General features: G+C 50.0%; 1 protein-coding gene across 1 annotated transcript in view; it reads right to left on the minus strand.

Moving 5' to 3' along the window:
* Nucleotides 1-21,521, minus strand: part of LOC135515538 (FRAS1-related extracellular matrix protein 2-like) — a 118,943-nt gene that overhangs the window by 18,375 nt on the left and 79,047 nt on the right. The window contains exons 25-31 of the mRNA XM_064939153.1: nucleotides 20,262-20,392; nucleotides 19,950-20,081; nucleotides 19,258-19,592; nucleotides 3,033-3,225; nucleotides 2,201-2,305; nucleotides 1,270-1,397; nucleotides 687-818 (exon numbers count right to left, since the gene is read on the minus strand). Of these exons, the coding sequence (XP_064795225.1) occupies nucleotides 687-818; nucleotides 1,270-1,397; nucleotides 2,201-2,305; nucleotides 3,033-3,225; nucleotides 19,258-19,592; nucleotides 19,950-20,081; nucleotides 20,262-20,392 (1,156 nt within the window). The remainder of the gene's footprint in view (nucleotides 1-686; nucleotides 819-1,269; nucleotides 1,398-2,200; nucleotides 2,306-3,032; nucleotides 3,226-19,257; nucleotides 19,593-19,949; nucleotides 20,082-20,261; nucleotides 20,393-21,521) is intronic.

Here is a 21,521-nt window from a genome sequence, read left to right on the forward strand (position 1 = left end):
GTGGAGGCTGTTATAGCAGCAATGTTCCAACATCTAGTGGAAAGCCTTCCCAGAAGAGTGGAGGCTGTTATAGCAGCAATGTTCCTACATCTAGTGGAAAGCCTTCCCAGAAGAGTGGAGGCTGTTATAGCAGCAATGTTCCTATATCTAGTGGATAGCCTTCCCAGAAGAGTGGAGGCTGTTATAACAGCAATGTTCCTACATCTAGTGGAAAGCCTTCCCAGAAGAGTGGAGGCTGTTATAGCAGCAATGTTCCAACATCTAGAGGAAAGCCTTCCCAGAAGAGTGGAGGCTGTTATAGCAGCAATGTTCCAACATCTAGAGGAAAGCCTTCCCAGAAGAGTGGAGGCTGTTATAACAGCAATGTTCCAACATCTAGTGGAAAGCCTTCCCAGAAGAGTGGAGGCTGTTATAGCAGCAATGTTCCAGCATCTAGTGGAAAGCCTTCCCAGAAGAGTGGAGGCTGTTATAGCAGCAATGTTCCTACATCTAGTGGAAAGCCTTCCCAGAAGAGTGGAGGCTGTTATAGCAGCAAAGGGGGGGACCAACTCCATATTAATGCCCATGATTTTGGGATGAGATGTTCGCCTACTTTTGGTCATGTAGTGTATGCTCTTGACCACTTTAAGATTTCCACTTTAACCTTCATGGACAATAAAGTTTTAAAAACTTGAACTTGACCTCACCTGTTGGAAGCGTACATCCAGGCTGAATGAGAGGGGGGGTCTAGGGTGGCAGACCGGGGGGTCAGTGTTCCCCCCCTCAGGGATCAGACAGGGGAGCAGAGCCACCGTGTAGGAGCCAGAGTAGTCACGTACCTGACACAGGTAGATATATATACACACACACACACACACACACACACACACACACACACACACACACACACACACACACACACACACACACACACACACACACACACACACACACACACACACACACACACACACACACGGACTTGTAAGTAAAAGCATTTCACGGTAAGGTCTACACATCTAATCAAATCAAATTTATTTATAAAGCCCTTCGTACATCAGCTGATATATCAAAGTGCTGTACAGACACCCAGCCTAAAACCCCAAACAGCAAGCAATGCAGGAGTAGAAGCACGTTGTCCACCTGTTGTATTCGGCGCATGTGACAAATACAATTTGATTTGAAGGGAGAATGTTGGAGGAGACGCATAGAAAAGTAGGATATGGTGGAGTTTGTGTGTGTGTGTGTGTGTGTGTGTGTGTGTGTGTGTGTGTGTGTGTGTGGACTCACAGCCAGCTGAGACACAAAGCTCCAGGCTTGCACGGTGTGTGTGAGGGTGGTCTCAGACCGGACCAGAAATAGAGAGAACAGCAGGCCGGAGTGGGCATCTGATGTTACTACTGAGGACCCTGATACACCTGAGGGGGAGAGGGAGGGAGGGGGAGGAGAGAGGAAGGGGGGGAGGGAGGGAGGGAGGGAGGGAGGAGAGGGAGGGAGGGGGAGGAGAGGGAGGGGGAGGGAGGAGAGGTAGGGCGGTGGAAGGAGGGGGAGGATAGGGAGGGGAGGAGAGGGAGGGAGGGGTGGAGAGGGAGGTAGGTAGGTAGGAGAGGTAGGGAGGGAGGGAGGGGAGGGAGGGGGGGAGTAGAGGGAGGGGGAGGGAGGGAGGTAGGGAGGGAGGAGAGGGAGGGAGGGGGAGGGAGAGGGAGGGGGAGGGAGGAGAGGTAGGGAGGGAGGAGAGGGAGGGAGGTGGGAGGAGAGGGAGGGGGAGGGAGGAGAGGTAGGGAGGGGGGGAGTAGAGGGAGGGGGAGGGAGGGAGGGGGGGGGGAGGAGAGGGAGGGGGGGAGAGGGAGGGAGGGGTGGAGAGGGAGGTAGGTAGGTAGGAGAGGTAGGGAGGGAGGGAGGGGGAGGGAGGGGTAGAGAAGGGGTGTGAGAGAGGGAGGGAGGAGAGGGAGGAGAGGTAGGGGAGGGAGGGGGAGAGGGAGGGGAGGGGAGGGAGGGGTAGAGAAGGGGTGTGAGAGAGGGAGGGAGGAGAGGGAGGAGAGGTAGGGGAGGGAGGGGGGAGAGGGAGGGGAGGGGAGGGAGGGGTAGAGAAGGGGTGTGAGAGAGAGAGAACGTTGGTCAGCCAATCCCTCCTAAATGACTGGAAGAGGAATCTGCCATGGGAGTGCCACATGTTGACATTAACAGAGTATACTAGAAATTGTAAACATTCTGGTAGTACCTGGGTGCGACAGGATAAAGTGTCCCCGGAAACGAGCCTCTGTCCTGAAGGTGACCACCAGACGTCCCTCTCCATTGATACGCATGCTGGTGGGGTGAAGAGAGCCTGGAGAGAAAGAGGGAAGTCATGAACTCTCAGTGAAATGCTCAGTGTCTGTCTGTCTGCCTATGTTCCAGTGTCTGTCTGTCTGCCTGCCTATGTTCCAGTGTCTGTCTGTCTGCCTGCCTATGTTCTAGTGTCTGTCTGTCTGCCTATGTTCCAGTGTCTGTCTGTCTGTCTGCCTATGTTCCAGTGGGTGTCTGTCTGCCTGCCTATGTTCCAGTGTCTGTCTGTCTGCCTGCCTATGTTCTAGTGTCTGTCTGTCTGCCTATGTTCCAGTGTCTGTCTGTCTGTCTGCCTATGTTCCAGTGTCTGTCTGTCTGCCTTTGTTCCAGTGGGTGTCTGTCTGCCTGCCTTTGTTCCAGTGGGTGTCTGTCTGTCTGTCTATGTTCCAATGTCTGTCTGTCTATGTTCCAGTGGGTGTCTGCCTGTCTGCCTATGTTCCAGTGTCTGTCTGTCTGTCTGCCTATGTTCCAGTGTCTGTCTGCCTATGTTCCAGTGGGTGTCTGTCTACCTTTGTTCCAGTGTCTGTCTGCCTATATTCCAGTGTCTGTCTGTCTGCCTATGTTCTAGTGTCTGTCTGTCTGCCTATATTCCAGTGTCTGTCTGTCTGCCTATGTTCCGGTGTCTGTCTGTGTGCCTATTTTCCGGTGTCTGTCTGTCTGTCTGTCTGTCTGTCTGTCTGTCTGTCTGCATCCATCCGTTACTGTATGTCCTTGTGTCTGTAGCCTACCTTGCAGGGGAGCATCGGGAGGGCTGCCTATCCCGTCACGCCACAGGATAGACGTGTCATAGGTGAAGGTCATGTGGAGGTCAGATCGGAGGTCAAAGGTGAGCCAGCCGCCAGGGGCCGACGGGGAGTGGAACACGTAGGAGACGAATAGAGGAACACGCAACGTCACATACGACTGGACCGCATTCAGGACCTAAAGACAGGAGAATGGATGGAGACACGTTGAGGACCTGAAGACAGGAGAATGGAGACAGACACGTTGATGAAGGGGAATGGAGACATGTTGAGGACCTGAAGACAGAGGAATGGAGACATGTTGAGGACCTGAAGACAGAGGAATGGAGACATGTTGAGGACCTGAAGACAGGAGAATGGATGGAGACACGTTGAGGACCTGAAGACAGAGGAATGGAGACATGTTGAGGACCTGAAGACAGAGGAATGGAGACATGTTGAGGACCTGAAGACAGGGGAATGGATGGAGACACGTTGAGGACCTGAAGACAGAGGAATGGAGACATGTTGAGGACCTGAAGACAGGAGAATGGATGGAGACACGTTGAGGACCTGAAGACAGAGGAATGGAGACATGTTGAGGACCTGAAGACAGAGGAATGGAGACATGTTGAGGACCTGAAGACAGGGGAATGGAGACATGTTGAGGACCTGAAGACAGGAGAATGGAGACATGTTGAGGACCTGAAGACAGGGGAATGGATGGAGACACGTTGAGGACCTGAAGACAGGAGAATGGATGGAGACACGTTGAGGACCTGAAGACAGGGGAATGGATGGAGACACGTTGAGGACCTGAAGACAGGAGAATGGATGGAGACACGTTGAGGACCTGAAGACAGGAGAATGGAGACACGTTGAGGACCTGAAGACAGGAGAATGGAGACACGTTGAGGACCTGAAGACAGGAGAATGGATGGAGACATGTTGAGGACCTGAAGACAGGGGAATGGAGACACGTTGAGGACCTGAAGACAGGAGAATGGAGACACGTTGAGGACCTGAAAACAGGGGAATGGAGACAGACATGTTGATGAAGACAGGAGAATGGAGACAGACATGTTGAGGACCTGAAGACAGGAGAATGGATGGAGACATGTTGAGGACCTGAAGACAGGAGAATGGAGACACGTTGAGGACCTGAAGACAGGAGAATGGATGGAGACACGTTGAGGACCTGAAGACAGGGGAATGGATGGAGACACGTTGAGGACCTAAAGACAGGAGAATGGATGGAGACATGTTGAGGACCTGAAGACAGAGGAATGGATGGAGACATGTTGAGGACCTGAAGACAGGAGAATGGATGGAGACACGTTGATGACCTGAAGACAGGAGAATGGATGGAGACACGTTGAGGACCTGAAGACAGGAGAATGGATGGAGACACGTTGAGGACCTGAAGACAGGAGAATGGAGACAGACATGTTGAGGACCTGAAGACAGGAGAATGGAGACATGTTGAGGACCTGAAGACAGGAGAATGGATGGAGACACGTTGAGGACCTGAAGACAGGGGAATGGATGGAGACACGTTGAGGACCTAAAGACAGGAGAATGGATGGAGACATGTTGAGGACCTGAAGACAGAGGAATGGATGGAGACATGTTGAGGACCTGAAGACAGAGGAATGGATGGAGACATGTTGAGGACCTGAAGACAGGAGAATGGATGGAGACATGTTGAGGACCTGAAGACAGAGGAATGGATGGAGACATGTTGAGGACCTAAAGACAGGAGAATGGAGACATGTTGAGGACCTGAAGACAGGAGAATGGATGGAGACACGTTGAGGACCTGAAGACAGGAGAATGGAGACACGTTGAGGACCTGAAGACAGGAGAATGGATGGAGACACGTTGAGGACCTGAAGACAGGAGAATGGATGGAGACACGTTGAGGACCTGAAGACAGGAGAATGGATGGAGACACGTTGAGGACCTGAAGACAGGAGAATGGATGGAGACATGTTGAGGACCTAAAGACAGGAGAATGGAGACACGTTGATGACCTGAAGACAGGAGAATGGATGGAGACACGTTGAGGACCTGAAGACAGGAGAATGGATGGAGACACGTTGAGGACCTGAAGACAGGAGAATGGATGGAGACACGTTGAGGACCTGAAGACAGGAGAATGGATGGAGACATGTTGAGGACCTAAAGACAGGGGAATGGATGGAGACACGTTGAGGACCTGAAGACAGGAGAATGGATGGAGACATGTTGAGGACCTAAAGACAGGAGAATGGAGACACGTTGATGACCTGAAGACAGGAGAATGGATGGAGACACGTTGAGGACCTGAAGACAGGAGAATGGATGGAGACACGTTGAGGACCTGAAGACAGGAGAATGGATGGAGACACGTTGAGGACCTGAAGACAGGAGAATGGATGGAGACACGTTGAGGACCTGAAGACAGGAGAATGGAGACACGTTGAGGACCTGAAGACAGGAGAATGGAGACACGTTGAGGATGTAAAGACAGGAGAATGGATGGAGACACGTTGAGGACCTGAAGACAGGAGAATGGATGGAGACACGTTGAGGACCTGAAGACAGGAGAATGGATGGAGACACGTTGAGGACCTGAAGACAGGAGAATGGAGACACGTTGAGGACCTGAAGACAGGAGAATGGATGGAGACACATTGAGGACCTAAAGACAGGAGAATGGATGGAGACACGTTGAGGACCTGAAGACAGGAGAATGGAGACACGTTGAGGACCTGAAGACAGGAGAATGGATGGAGACACGTTGAGGACCTAAAGACAGGAGAATGGATGGAGACATGTTGAGGACCTGAAGACAGGAGAATGGAGACATGTTGAGGACCTGAAGACAGGAGAATGGATGGAGACACGTTGAGGACCTGAAGACAGGAGAATGGAGACACGTTGAGGACCTGAAGACAGAGGAATGGAGACAGACACGTTGAGGACCTGAAGACAGAGGAATGGATGGAGACACGTTGAGGACCTGAAGACAGGAGAATGGATGGAGACACGTTGAGGACCTTAAGACAGGAGAATGGATGGAGACACGTTGAGGACCTGAAGACAGGGGAATGGATGGAGACACGTTGATGACCTGAAGACAGGAGAATGGATGGAGACACATTGATGACCTGAAGACAGAGGAATGGAGACATGTTGAGGACCTGAAGACAGAGGAATGGAGACATGTTGAGGACCTGAAGACAGGAGAATGGAGACACGTTGAGGACCTGAAGACAGGAGAATGGAGACACGTTGAGGACCTGAAGACAGAGGAATGGAGACACGTTGAGGACCTGAAGACAGGAGAATGGATGGAGACACGTTGAGGACCTGAAGACAGGAGAATGGATGGAGACACGTTGAGGACCTAAAGACAGGAGAATGGATGGAGACACGTTGAGGACCTGAAGACAGGAGAATGGATGGAGACACATTGATGACCTGAAGACAGAGGAATGGAGACATGTTGAGGACCTGAAGACAGAGGAATGGAGACATGTTGAGGACCTGAAGACAGGAGAATGGAGACACGTTGAGGACCTAAAGACAGGAGAATGGATGGAGACACGTTGATGACCTGAAGACAGGAGAATGGATGGAGACACATTGATGACCTGAAGACAGAGGAATGGAGACATGTTGAGGACCTGAAGACAGAGGAATGGAGACATGTTGAGGACCTGAAGACAGGAGAATGGAGACACGTTGAGGACCTAAAGACAGGAGAATGGATGGAGACATGTTGAGGACCTGAAGACAGGAGAATGGATGGAGACACGTTGAGGACCTGAAGACAGGAGAATGGATGGAGACACGTTGAGGACCTGAAGACAGAGGAATGGATGGAGACACGTTGAGGACCTGAAGACAGGGGAATGGATGGAGACACGTTGATGACCTGAAGACAGGGGAATGGATGGAGACACGTTGAGGACCTGAAGACAGGGGAATGGATGGAGACACGTTGATGACCTGAAGACAGGAGAATGGATGGAGACACGTTGAGGACCTGAAGACAGGGGAATGGATGGAGACACGTTGATGACCTGAAGACAGGAGAATGGATGGAGACACGTTGAGGACCTGAAGACAGGGGAATGGATGGAGACACGTTGAGGACCTGAAGACAGGAGAATGGATGGAGACACGTTGAGGACCTGAAGACAGAGGAATGGAGACATGTTGAGGACCTGAAGACAGGGGAATGGATGGAGACACGTTGAGGACCTGAAGACAGGGGAATGGATGGAGACACATTGATGACCTGAAGACAGGGGAATGGATGGAGACACGTTGATGACCTGAAGACAGGGGAATGGATGGAGACACGTTGAGGACCTGAAGACAGGAGAATGGATGGAGACACGTTGATGACCTGAAGACGGGGGAATGGATGGAGACACATTGATGACCTGAAGACAGGAGAATGGATGGAGACACGTTGAGGACCTGAAGACAGAGGAATGGAGACACGTTGAGGACCTGAAGACAGGGGAATGGATGGAGACACGTTGAGGACCTGAAGACAGGAGAATGGAGACACGTTGAGGACCTGAAGACAGGAGAATGGAGACACGTTGAGGACCTGAAGACAGGGGAATGGATGGAGACACGTTGAGGACCTGAAGACAGGGAAATGGAGACACGTTGAGGACCTGAAGACAGGGGAATGGAGACACGTTGAGGACCTGAAGACAGGAGAATGGATGGAGACACGTTGAGGACCTGAAGACAGGGGAATGGAGACACGTTGAGGACCTGAAGACAGGGGAATGGAGACACGTTGAGGACCTGAAGACAGGAGAATGGATGGAGACACGTTGAGGACCTGAAGACAGGAGAATGGATGGAGACACGTTGAGGACCTGAAGACAGGGGAATGGATGGAGACACGTTGAGGACCTGAAGACAGGGAAATGGAGACACGTTGAGGACCTGAAGACAGGGGAATGGATGGAGACACGTTGAGGACCTGAAGACAGGGAAATGGAGACACGTTGAGGACCTGAAGACAGGGGAATGGAGACATGTTGATGACCTGAAGACGGGAGAATGGAGACACGTTGAGGACCTGAAGACAGAGGAATGGAGACACGTTGATGACCTGAAGACGGGAGAATGGAGACACGTTGAGGACCTGAAGACAGGAGAATGGAGACAGACACGTTGAGGACCTGAAGACAGGGGAATGGATGGAGACACGTTGATGACCTGAAGACAGGGGAATGAATGGAGACACGTTGATGACCTGAAGACGGGAGAATGGAGACACGTTGAGGACCTGAAGACAGAGGAATGGAGACACGTTGAGGACCTGAAGACAGAGGAATGGAGACCTGTTGAGGACCTGAAGACAGGAGAATGGATGGAGACACGTTGAGGACCTGAAGACAGAGGAATGGAGACACGTTGAGGACCTGAAGACAGGGGAATGGAGACATGTTGAGGACCTGAAGACAGGGGAATGGATGGAGACACGTTGAGGACCTGAAGACAGGAGAATGGAGACATGTTGAGGACCTGAAGACAGGGGTATGGATGGAGACACGTTGAGGACCTGAAGACAGGAGAATGGAGACATGTTGAGGACCTGAAGACGGGGGAATGGATGGAGACACGTTGAGGACCTGAAGACAGGAGAATGGAGACATGTTGAGGACCTGAAGACAGGGGAATGGATGGAGACACATTGAGGACCTGAAGACAGGGAATGGATGGAGACATGTTGAGGACCTGAAGACAGGGGAATGGATGGAGACACGTTGAGGACCTGAAGACAGGGGAATGGATGGAGACATGTTGAGGACCTGAAGACAGGGGAATGGATGGAGACATGTTGAGGACCTGAAGACGGGGGAATGGATGGAGACACATTGATGACCTGAAGACAGGAGAATGGATGGAGACACGTTGAGGACCTGAAGACAGGGGAATGGATGGAGACATGTTGAGGACCTGAAGACGGGGGAATGGATGGAGACACATTGATGACCTGAAGACAGGAGAATGGATGGAGACACGTTGAGGACCTGAAGACAGAGGAATGGAGACACGTTGAGGACCTGAAGACAGGGGAATGGATGGAGACACATTGAGGACCTGAAGACAGGAGAATGGAGACACGTTGAGGACCTGAAGACAGGAGAATGGAGACACGTTGAGGACCTGAAGACAGGAGAATGGATGGAGACACGTTGAGGACCTGAAGACAGAGGAATGGAGACACGTTGAGGACCTGAAGACAGGGGAATGGATGGAGACACATTGAGGACCTGAAGACAGGAGAATGGAGACACGTTGAGGACCTGAAGACAGGAGAATGGAGACACGTTGAGGACCTGAAGACAGGGGAATGGAGACACGTTGAGGACCTGAAGACAGGAGAATGGAGACACGTTGAGGACCTGAAGACAGGGGAATGGAGACAGACACGTTGAGGACCTGAAGACAGGGAAATGGAGACACGTTGAGGACCTGAAGACAGAGGAATGGAGACACGTTGAGGACCTGAAGACAGGAGAATGGAGACAGACACGTTGAGGACCTGAAGACAGGGGAATGGAGACAGACACGTTGAGGACCTGAAGACAGGGGAATGGAGACACGTTGAGGACCTGAAGACAGGAGAATGGATGGAGACATGTTGATGAAGACAGGGGAATGGAGACAGACACGTTGAGGACCTGAAGACAGGGAATGGATGGAGACACGTTGATGACCTGAAGACAGGAGAATGGATGGAGACATGTTGATGAAGACAGGGGAATGGAGACAGACACGTTGAGGACCTGAAGACAGGGAAATGGAGACACGTTGAGGACCTGAAGACAGAGGAATGGAGACACGTTGAGGACCTGAAGACAGGGGAATGGAGACACGTTGAGGACCTGAAGACAGGAGAACGGAGACAGACACGTTGAGGACCTGAAGACAGGGGAATGGAGACACGTTGAGGACCTGAAGACAGGGGAATGGAGACACGTTGAGGACCTGAAGACAGGAGAATGGAGACAGACACGTTGAGGACCTGAAGACAGGAGAATGGAGACATGTTGAGGACCTGAAGACAGGGGAATGGATGGAGACACGTTGAGGACCTGAAGACAGGGAAATGGAGACATGTTGAGGACCTGAAGACAGGGGAATGGATGGAGACATGTTGAGGACCTGAAGACAGGGGAATGGATGGAGACACGTTGAGGACCTGAAGACAGGGGAATGGATGGAGACATGTTGAGGACCTGAAGACAGGGGAATGGATGGAGACATGTTGAGGACCTGAAGACGGGGGAATGGATGGAGACACATTGATGACCTGAAGACAGGAGAATGGATGGAGACACGTTGAGGACCTGAAGACAGGGGAATGGATGGAGACATGTTGAGGACCTGAAGACGGGGGAATGGATGGAGACACATTGATGACCTGAAGACAGGAGAATGGATGGAGACACGTTGAGGACCTGAAGACAGAGGAATGGAGACACGTTGAGGACCTGAAGACAGGGGAATGGATGGAGACACATTGAGGACCTGAAGACAGGAGAATGGAGACACGTTGAGGACCTGAAGACAGGAGAATGGAGACACGTTGAGGACCTGAAGACAGGGGAATGGATGGAGACACGTTGAGGACCTGAAGACAGGGGAATGGAGACACGTTGAGGACCTGAAGACAGGAGAATGGATGGAGACACGTTGAGGACCTGAAGACAGAGGAATGGAGACACGTTGAGGACCTGAAGACAGAGGAATGGAGACCTGTTGAGGACCTGAAGACAGGAGAATGGATGGAGACACGTTGAGGACCTGAAGACAGAGGAATGGAGACACGTTGAGGACCTGAAGACAGGGGAATGGAGACATGTTGAGGACCTGAAGACAGGGGAATGGATGGAGACACGTTGAGGACCTGAAGACAGGAGAATGGAGACATGTTGAGGACCTGAAGACAGGGGAATGGATGGAGACACGTTGAGGACCTGAAGACAGGAGAATGGAGACATGTTGAGGACCTGAAGACGGGGGAATGGATGGAGACACGTTGAGGACCTGAAGACAGGAGAATGGAGACATGTTGAGGACCTGAAGACAGGGGAATGGATGGAGACACATTGAGGACCTGAAGACAGGGGAATGGATGGAGACATGTTGAGGACCTGAAGACAGGGGAATGGATGGAGACACGTTGAGGACCTGAAGACAGGGGAATGGATGGAGACATGTTGAGGACCTGAAGACAGGGGAATGGATGGAGACATGTTGAGGACCTGAAGACGGGGGAATGGATGGAGACACATTGATGACCTGAAGACAGGAGAATGGATGGAGACACGTTGAGGACCTGAAGACAGGGGAATGGATGGAGACATGTTGAGGACCTGAAGACGGGGGAATGGATGGAGACACATTGATGACCTGAAGACAGGAGAATGGATGGAGACACGTTGAGGACCTGAAGACAGAGGAATGGAGACACGTTGAGGACCTGAAGACAGGGGAATGGATGGAGACACATTGAGGACCTGAAGACAGGAGAATGGAGACACGTTGAGGACCTGAAGACAGGAGAATGGAGACACGTTGAGGACCTGAAGACAGGAGAATGGATGGAGACACGTTGAGGACCTGAAGACAGAGGAATGGAGACACGTTGAGGACCTGAAGACAGGGGAATGGATGGAGACACATTGAGGACCTGAAGACAGGAGAATGGAGACACGTTGAGGACCTGAAGACAGGAGAATGGAGACACGTTGAGGACCTGAAGACAGGGGAATGGAGACACGTTGAGGACCTGAAGACAGGAGAATGGAGACACGTTGAGGACCTGAAGACAGGGGAATGGAGACAGACACGTTGAGGACCTGAAGACAGGGAAATGGAGACACGTTGAGGACCTGAAGACAGAGGAATGGAGACACGTTGAGGACCTGAAGACAGGAGAATGGAGACAGACACGTTGAGGACCTGAAGACAGGGGAATGGAGACAGACACGTTGAGGACCTGAAGACAGGGGAATGGAGACACGTTGAGGACCTGAAGACAGGAGAATGGATGGAGACATGTTGATGAAGACAGGGGAATGGAGACAGACACGTTGAGGACCTGAAGACAGGGGAATGGATGGAGACACGTTGATGACCTGAAGACAGGAGAATGGATGGAGACATGTTGATGAAGACAGGGGAATGGAGACAGACACGTTGAGGACCTGAAGACAGGGAAATGGAGACACGTTGAGGACCTGAAGACAGAGGAATGGAGACACGTTGAGGACCTGAAGACAGGGGAATGGAGACACGTTGAGGACCTGAAGACAGGAGAACGGAGACAGACACGTTGAGGACCTGAAGACAGGGGAATGGAGACACGTTGAGGACCTGAAGACAGGGGAATGGAGACACGTTGAGGACCTGAAGACAGGAGAATGGAGACAGACACGTTGAGGACCTGAAGACAGGAGAATGGAGACATGTTGAGGACCTGAAGACAGGGGAATGGATGGAGACACGTTGAGGACCTGAAGACAGGGAAATGGAGACATGTTGAGGACCTGAAGACAGGGAATGGATGGAGACATGTTGAGGACCTGAAGACAGGGGAATGGATGGAGACACGTTGAGGACCTGAAGACAGGGAATGGATGGAGACATGTTGAGGACCTGAAGACAGGGGAATGGATGGAGACATGTTGAGGACCTGAAGACGGGGGAATGGATGGAGACACATTGATGACCTGAAGACAGGAGAATGGATGGAGACACGTTGAGGACCTGAAGACAGGGGAATGGATGGAGACATGTTGAGGACCTGAAGACGGGGGAATGGATGGAGACACATTGATGACCTGAAGACAGGAGAATGGATGGAGACACGTTGAGGACCTGAAGACAGAGGAATGGAGACACGTTGAGGACCTGAAGACAGGGGAATGGATGGAGACACATTGAGGACCTGAAGACAGGAGAATGGAGACACGTTGAGGACCTGAAGACAGGAGAATGGAGACACGTTGAGGACCTGAAGACAGGGGAATGGATGGAGACACGTTGAGGACCTGAAGACAGGGGAATGGAGACACGTTGAGGACCTGAAGACAGGAGAATGGAGACACGTTGAGGACCTGAAGACAGGGGAATGGAGACACGTTGAGGACCTGAAGACAGGAGAATGGAGACACGTTGAGGACCTGAAGACAGGGGAATGGAGACAGACACGTTGAGGACCTGAAGACAGGGAAATGGAGACACGTTGAGGACCTGAAGACAGAGGAATGGAGACACGTTGAGGACCTGAAGACAGGAGAATGGAGACAGACACGTTGATGACCTGAAGACAGGAGAACGGAGACAGACACGTTGAGGACCTGAAGACAGGGGAATGGAGACAGACACGTTGAGGACCTGAAGACAGGGGAATGGAGACACGTTGAGGACCTGAAGACAGGAGAATGGATGGAGACATGTTGATGAAGACAGGGGAATGGAGACAGACACGTTGAGGACCTGAAGACAGGGGAATGGATGGAGACACGTTGATGACCTGAAGACAGGAGAATGGATGGAGACATGTTGATGAAGACAGGAGAATGGATGGAGACATGTTGAGGACCTGAAGACAGGGAAATGGAGACACGTTGAGGACCTGAAGACAGAGGAATGGAGACACGTTGAGGACCTGAAGACAGGGGAATGGAGACAGACACGTTGAGGACCTGAAGACAGGGAAATGGAGACACGTTGAGGACCTGAAGACAGAGGAATGGAGACACGTTGAGGACCTGAAGACAGGGGAATGGAGACACGTTGAGGACCTGAAGACAGGAGAACGGAGACAGACACGTTGAGGACCTGAAGACAGGGGAATGGATGGAGACACGTTGAGGACCTGAAGACAGAGGAATGGAGACATGTTGAGGACCTGAAAACAGGGGAATGGATGGAGACACGTTGAGGACCTGAAGACAGGGGAATGGAGACACGTTGAGGACCTGAAGACAGGAGAATGGAGACAGACACGTTGAGGACCTGAAGACAGGAGAATGGAGACAGACATGTTGAGGACCTGAAGACAGGGGAATGGAGACAAGTTGAGGACCTGAAGACAGGGGAATGGAGACAGACACGTTGAGGACCTGAAGACAGGAGAATGGATGGAGACACGTTGAGGACCTGAAGACAGGGAAATGGATGGAGACACGTTGAGGACCTGAAGACAGGAGAATGGAGACACGTTGAGGACCTGAAGACAGGAGAATGGAGACAGACATGTTGAGGACCTGAAGACAGGGGAATGGAGACAGACACGTTGAGGACCTGAAGACAGGGGAATGGAGACACGTTGAGGACCTGAAGACAGGAGAATGGAGACAGACATGTTGAGGACCTGAAGACAGGAGAATGGATGGAGACACGTTGAGGACCTGAAGACAGTGGAATGGATGGAGACACGTTGAGAACCTGAAGACAGGAGAATGGAGACAGACATGTTGAGGACCTGAAGACAGGAGAATGGAGACAGACATGTTGAGGACCTGAAGACAGGGGAATGGAGACAGACACGTTGAGGACCTGAAGACAGTGGAATGGAGACACGTTGAGGACCTGAAGACAGGGGAATGGAGACACATTGAGGACCTGAAGACAGGAGAATGGAGACAGACATGTTGAGGACCTGAAGACAGGGGAATGGAGACAGACACGTTGAGGACCTGAAGACAGGGGAATGGAGACACGTTGAGGACCTGAAGACAGGAGAATGGAGACAGACACGTTGAGGACCTGAAGACAGGAGAATGGATGGAGACACGTTGAGGACCTGAAGACAGTGGAATGGATGGAGACATGTTGAGGACCTGAAGACAGGGGAATGGATGGAGACACGTTGAGGACCTGAAGACAGGAGAATGGATGGAGACACGTTGAGGACCTGAAGACAGGAGAATGGATGGAGACACGTTGAGAACCTGAAGACATGGGAATGGATGGAGACACGTCGATGACCTGAAGACAGGGGAATGGATGGAGACACGTTGAGAACCTGAAGACATGGGAATGGATGGAGACACGTTGAGGACCTGAAGACAGGAGAATGGATGGAGACACGTTGAGAACCTGAAGACATGGGAATGGATGGAGACACGTTGATGACCTGAAGACAGGGGAATGGATGGAGACACGTTGAGGACCTGAAGACAGGAGAATGGATGGAGACATGTTGATGAAGACAGGAGAATGGAGACAGACATGTTGAGGACCTGAAGACAGGAGAATGGATGGAGACATGTTGAGGACCTAAGGACAGGAGAATAATAGAGATAGAGATAGAGATAAGGGGAGGAAGTAGCATTAGAGATAAGGGGAGGAAGTAGCATTAGAGATAAGGGTTGAAGTAGCATTAGAGATAATGGAAGGAGGTAGCATTAGAGATAAGGGGAGGAAGTATCATTAGAGATAAGGAGAAGAAAGTAGCATTAGAGATAAGGGGAGGAAGTAGCATTAGAGATAAGGGGAGGAAGTAGCATTAGAGATAAGGGGAGGAAGTAGCATTAGAGATAAGGGGAGGAATTAAGCATTAAATATAAGGGGAGGAAGTAGCATTAGAGATAAGGGGAGGAAGTAGCATTAGAGATAAGGGGAGGAAGTAGCATTAGAGATAAGGGGAGGAAGTAGCATTAGAGATAAGTGGAGGAAGTAGAATTAGAGATAAGGGGAGGAAGTAGCATTAGAGATAAGGGGAGGAAGTAGCATTAGAGATAACGGTTGAAGTAGCATTAGAGATAAAGGGAGGAAGTAGACTTAGAGATAAGGGGAGGAAGTAGCATTAGAGATAAGGTGAAGAAAGTAGCATTAGAGATAAGGGGAGGAAGTAGCATTAGAGATAAGGATTGAAGTAGAATTAGAGATAATGGAAGGAGGTAGCATTAGAGATAAGGGGAGGAAGTAGCATTAGAGTTAAGGAGAAGAAAGTAGCATTAGAGATAAGGGGAGGAAGTAGCATTAGAGATAAGGGGAGGAAGTAGCATTAGAGATAAGGAGAGGAAGTAGCATTAGAGATAAGGGGAGGAATTAGCATTAGAGATAAGGGTTGAAGTAGCATTAGAGATAATGGAAGGAGGTAGCATTAGAGATAAGGGGAGGAAGTAGCATTAAATATAAGGGGAGGAAGTAGCATTAGAGATAAGGAGAGGAAGTAGCCTTAGAGATAAGGGGACGAAGTAGCATTAGAGATAAGGGGAGGAAGTAGCATTAGAGATAACGGGAGGAAGTAGCCTTAGAGTTAAGGGGAGGAAGTAGCATTAGAGACAAGGAGAAGAAGTAGCATTAGAGATAAGGGGAGGAAGTAGCATTAGAGATAAGGAGAAGAAGTAGCATTAGAGATAAGGGGAGGAGGTAGCATTAGAGATAAGTGGAAGAAGTAGCATTAGAGATAAGTGGAGGAAGTAGAATTAGAGATAAGGGGAGGAAGTAGCATTAGAGATAACGGTTGAAGTAGAATTAGAGATAAGGGGAGGAAGTAACCTTAGAGATAAGGGGAGGAAGTAGCATTAGAGATAAGGTGAAGAAAGTAGCATTAGAGATAATGGGAGGAAGTAGCATTAGAGATACAGGGAGGAAGTAGCATTAGAGATAAGGGGAGGAAGTAGCATTAGAGATAAGGGGAGGAAGTAGCTTTAGAGATAAGGGAAGGAAGTAGCATTAGAGATAAGGAGAGGAAGTAGAATTAGAGATAAGGGGAAGAAGTAGCATTAGAGATAAGGGGAGGAAGTAGCATTAGAGATAAGGGTAGGAAGTAGCCTTAGAGACAAGGGGAGGAAGTAGCATTAGAGATAAGGGGAGGAAGTAGCATTAGAGATAAGGAGAAGAAGTAGCATTAGAGATAAGGGGAGGAAGTAGCATTAGAGATAAGGAGAAGAAGTAGCATTAGAGATAAGGGGAGGAAGTAGCATTAGAGATAAGGAGAAGAAGTTGCATTTGAGATAAGGGGAAGAAAGTAGCATTATAGATAAGGTGAGGAAGTAGCATTAGAGATAAGGGGAGGAAGTAGCATTAGAAATAAGGGTTGAAGTAGCATTAGAGATAAGGGGAGGAAGTAGCCTTAGAGATAAGGGGAGGAAGTAGCATTAGAGATAAGGTGAAGAAAGTAGCATTAGAGGTAAGGAGAAGAAGTAGCATTAGAGATAAGGGGAGGAGGTAGCATTAGAGATAAGTGGAAGAAGTAGCATTAGAGATAAGTGGAGGAAGTAGAATTAGAGATAAGGGGAGGAAGTAGCATTAGAGATAATGGTTGAAGTAGAATTAGAGATAAGGGGAGGAAGTAACCTTAGAGATAAGGGGAGGAAGTAGCATTAGAGATAAGGTGAAGAAAGTAGCATTAGAGATAATGGGAGGAAGTAGCATTAGAGATACAGGGAGGAAGTAGCATTAGAGATAAGGGGAGGAAGTAGCATTAGAGATAAGGGGAGGAAGTAGCTTTAGAGATAAGGGAAGGAAGTAGCATTAGAGATAAGGAGAGGAAGTAGAATTAGAGATAAGGGGAAGAAGTAGCATTAGAGATAAGGGGAGGAAGTAGCATTAGAGATAAGGGTAGGAAGTAGCCTTAGAGACAAGGGGAGGAAGTAGCATTAGAGATAAGGGGAGGAAGTAGCATTAGAGATAAGGAGAAGAAGTAGCATTAGAGATAAGGGGAGGAAGTAGCATTAGAGATAAGGAGAAGAAGTAGCATTAGAGATAAGGGGAGGAAGTAGCATTAGAGATAAGGAGAAGAAGTTGCATTTGAGATAAGGGGAAGAAAGTAGCATTATAGATAAGGTGAGGAAGTAGCATTAGAGATAAGGGGAGGAAGTAGCATTAGAAATAAGGGTTGAAGTAGCATTAGAGATAAGGGGAGGAAGTAGCCTTAGAGATAAGGGGAGGAAGTAGCATTAGAGATAAGGTGAAGAAAGTAGCATTAGAGGTAAGGGGAGGAAGTAGCATCAGAGATAAGGGGAGGAAGTAGCCTTAGAGATAAGGGGAGGAAGTAGCATTAGAGATAAGGGGAGGAAGTAGCATTAGAGATAAGGGGAGGGTGTAGCATTAGAGATAAGGGGAGGAATTAGCATTAGAGATAAGGAGGAAGTAGCATTAGAGATAAGGGGAGGAAGTAGCATTAGAGATAAGGGGAGGAAGTAGCATTAGAGATAAGGGGAGGAAGTAGCATTAGAGATAAGGGGAGGAAGTAGCATTAGAGATAAGTGGAGGAAGTAGCATTAGAGATAAGGAGAGGAAGTAGCCTTAGAGATAAGGGGAGGAAGTAGCATTAGAGATAAGGGGAGGAAGTCGCATTAGAGATAAGGGGAAGAAGTAGCATTAGAGATAAGGGGAGGAAGTAACATTAGAGATAAGGGGAGGAAGTAGCATTAGAGATAAGGGGAGGAAGTAGCATTAGAGATAAGGGTTGAAGTAGCATTAGAGATAATGGAAGGAGGTAGCATTAGAAATAAGGGGAGGAAGTATCATTAGAGATAAGGAGAAGAAAGTAGCATTAGAGATAAGGGGAGGAAGTAGCATTAGAGATAAGGGGAGGAAGTAGCATTAGAGATAAGGGGAGGAAGTAGCATTAGAGATAAGGGGAGGAATTAAGCATTAAATATAAGGGGAGGAAGTAGCATTAGAGATAAGGGGAGGAAGTAGCATTAGAGATAAGGGGAAGAAGTAGCATTAGAGATAAGGGGAGGAAGTAGCATTAGAGATAAGGGGAGGAAGTAGCATTAGAGATAAGGGGAAGAAGTAGCATTAGAGATAAGGGGAGGAAGTAGCATTAGAGATAAGGGGAGGAAGTAGCATTAGAGATAAGGACAGGAAGTAGAATTTGAGATAAGGGGAAGAAGTAGCATTAGAGATAAGGGGAGGAAGTAGAATTTGAGTTAAGGGGAGGAAGTAGAATTAGAGATAAGGGGAGAAAGTAGCATTCGAGAAAAGGGGAGGAAGTATCATTAGAGAAAAGGGGAGGAAGTATCATTAGAGATAAGGGGAAGAAGTATCATTAGAGATAAGGGGAGCTACTCAGCCCTCAAATTGAGTGGACACTTCTGATGACGTATCATGACGTCTGACGAGTTGACACTTGCGGGGCAAGAGGGTGAGGGAGGAAGGAAGGATTTTTAAATGGATCACCATTGGCCTGAAAGATTGGTTCCTACTTTTATGTAATACTAGTTCCTACCTGTCCGTCCGTCTTTACGGTCCCCCCACAGTCAGACAGCAGGTCGCTGATGCTGTAGTATCCAGAGAAGCTCCAGACACACGTCTCCAGGTCCAGACTGTTATAGAAACGCAGGGAGAGAGCTCCGTCCTGAGCTATGCTATTCCGGAGGTGAGACCCTCCCACCACGCCGGTCACGGCCACCCCAGCCGAGGTGAGCCCCAGACGGGTATCTCTGGCATCGCCTGGCCCCCCCTGGAGGTTGGAACAACGGTGGTTCCCCAACCGAGAGGGGTCGTGGTTCAGGGTTAGTGCCAGGTTGGAAAGGGGACGGGTGGAGATGAATGGCAGCATACCTGGGGAGAGACAGGTGAGGGGTTAGACCCAGAGGGGTCAAAGGTTGGAGGTCAGGTATGGTGTCAATGCGACCGATTGTGGTTGAGTGATCAAAAAAGGGGGAGAGGTGAGAGCTGAGAGTTCAAAGGGGAGAGGTGAGAGCTGAGAATTCAAAGGGGAGAGGTGAGGGGTGAGAGTTCAAAGGCAAGAGGTAAGGGGTGAGGGGTCAGGGGTGAGAGGTGAGAGTTCAAAGTTGAGAGGTGAGGGGTCAGGGTCAATTGAGAGGTCAAGGATAGTGCCAGGGTGGAAAGAGGACAGCTGGTGATGTGATGGGTGAGAGTTAATAGTTTAGGGGTCAAAGGCGTGAGGTCAGGTACCATCTACATGTGGCATAGTGACGGTTAGCCTGATGAGGTTGGGGTGCTGTGGGTCGTCTGGTCCAGTGTAGCGGATCTTAGCAGAGAACGGTTCAGCCCCAATCGCCCCAGGGGTATGAGGAGGGCACAGACCTGTAAGAGGACGTGACAACAACTTGTAGGGTGACACAATAACTAATCAATCAATCATGAAGAGGGCACAGACATGGGGATGAAAGGAGAACAACAGTTAGGATATATGGTAATGTAGCCTACTGCATCCAGTCTGAAGCAGAGACTTTTATTTTCTCTTATTTCACTTATACTACTCACCCTCCTCCATGCTGACCTCCACCTGAGGGCTAGTCAGCCCCAGTCCTCCCCGTCCCGTCGTGCTCACAGCTCGGGCAGAGCACTGCACCCTGGCCCCTGCCTGAAGGTAAACAGCATCCAGCAGCATGGACCTGGTATAGGAAAGAAAAGGAAAGGGCTCCACTCTAACCTGGAGGAGGAAAGGAAAGGGCTCCACTCTAACCTGGTGGAGGAAAGGAAAGGGCTCCACTCTAACCTGGTGGAGGAAAGGAAAGGGCTCCACTCTAACCTGGTGGAGGAAAGGGCTCCACTCTAACCTGGTGGAGGTAAGGAAAGGGCTCCACTCTAACCTGGAGGAGGTAAGGAAAGGGCTCCACTCTAACCTGGTGAAGGAAAGGAAAGGGCTCCACTCTAACCTGGTGGAGGAAAGGGCTCCACTCTAACCTGGTGGAGGAAAGGAAAGGGCTCAACTCTAACCTGGTGGAGGAAAGGGCTCCACTCTAACCTGGTGGAGGAAAGGGCTCCACTCTAACCTGGTGGAGGAAAGGAAAGGGCTCAACTCTAACCTGGTGGAGGAAAGGGCTCCACTCTAACCTGGTGGAGGAAAGGAAAGGGCTCCACTCTAACCTGGTGGAGGAAAGGAAAGGGCTCCACTCTAACCTGGTGGAGGAAAGGAAAGGGCTCCACTCTAACCTGGTGGAGGAAAGGGCTCCACTCTAACCTGGTGGAGGAAAGGAAAGGGCTCCACTCTAACCTGGTGGAGGAAAGGAAAGGGCTCCACTCTAACCTGGTGGAGGAAAGGAAAGGGCTCAACTCTAACCTGGTGGAGGAAAGGAAAGGGCTCAATTCTAACCAGGTGGAGGAAAGGAAAGGGCTCAACTCTAACCTGGTGGAGGAAAGGAAGGGCTCAAATCAAAACTGGTGGAGGAATGGAAAGGGCTCCACTCTAACCTGGTGGAGGAAAGGGCTCCACTCTAACCTGGTGGAGGAAAGGAAAGGGCTCAACTCTAACCTGGTGGAGGAAAGGGCTCCACTCTAACCTGGTGGAGGAAAGGAAAGGGCTCCACTCTAACCTGGTGGAGGAAAGGAAAGGGCTCAACTCTAACCTGGTGGAGGAAAGGAAAGGGCTCAATTCTAACCAGGTGGAGGAAAGGAAAGGGCTCAACTCTAACCTGGTGGAGGAAAGGAAGGGCTCAAATCAAAACTGGTGGAGGAAAGGAAAGGGCTCAATTCTAACCTGGTGGAGGAAAGGAAAGGGCTCAACTCTAACCTGGTGGAGGA

This window comes from Oncorhynchus masou, chromosome 27, assembly GCF_036934945.1.
Source record: "Oncorhynchus masou masou isolate Uvic2021 chromosome 27, UVic_Omas_1.1, whole genome shotgun sequence".
Lineage (NCBI taxonomy): Eukaryota > Metazoa > Chordata > Actinopteri > Salmoniformes > Salmonidae > Oncorhynchus > Oncorhynchus masou.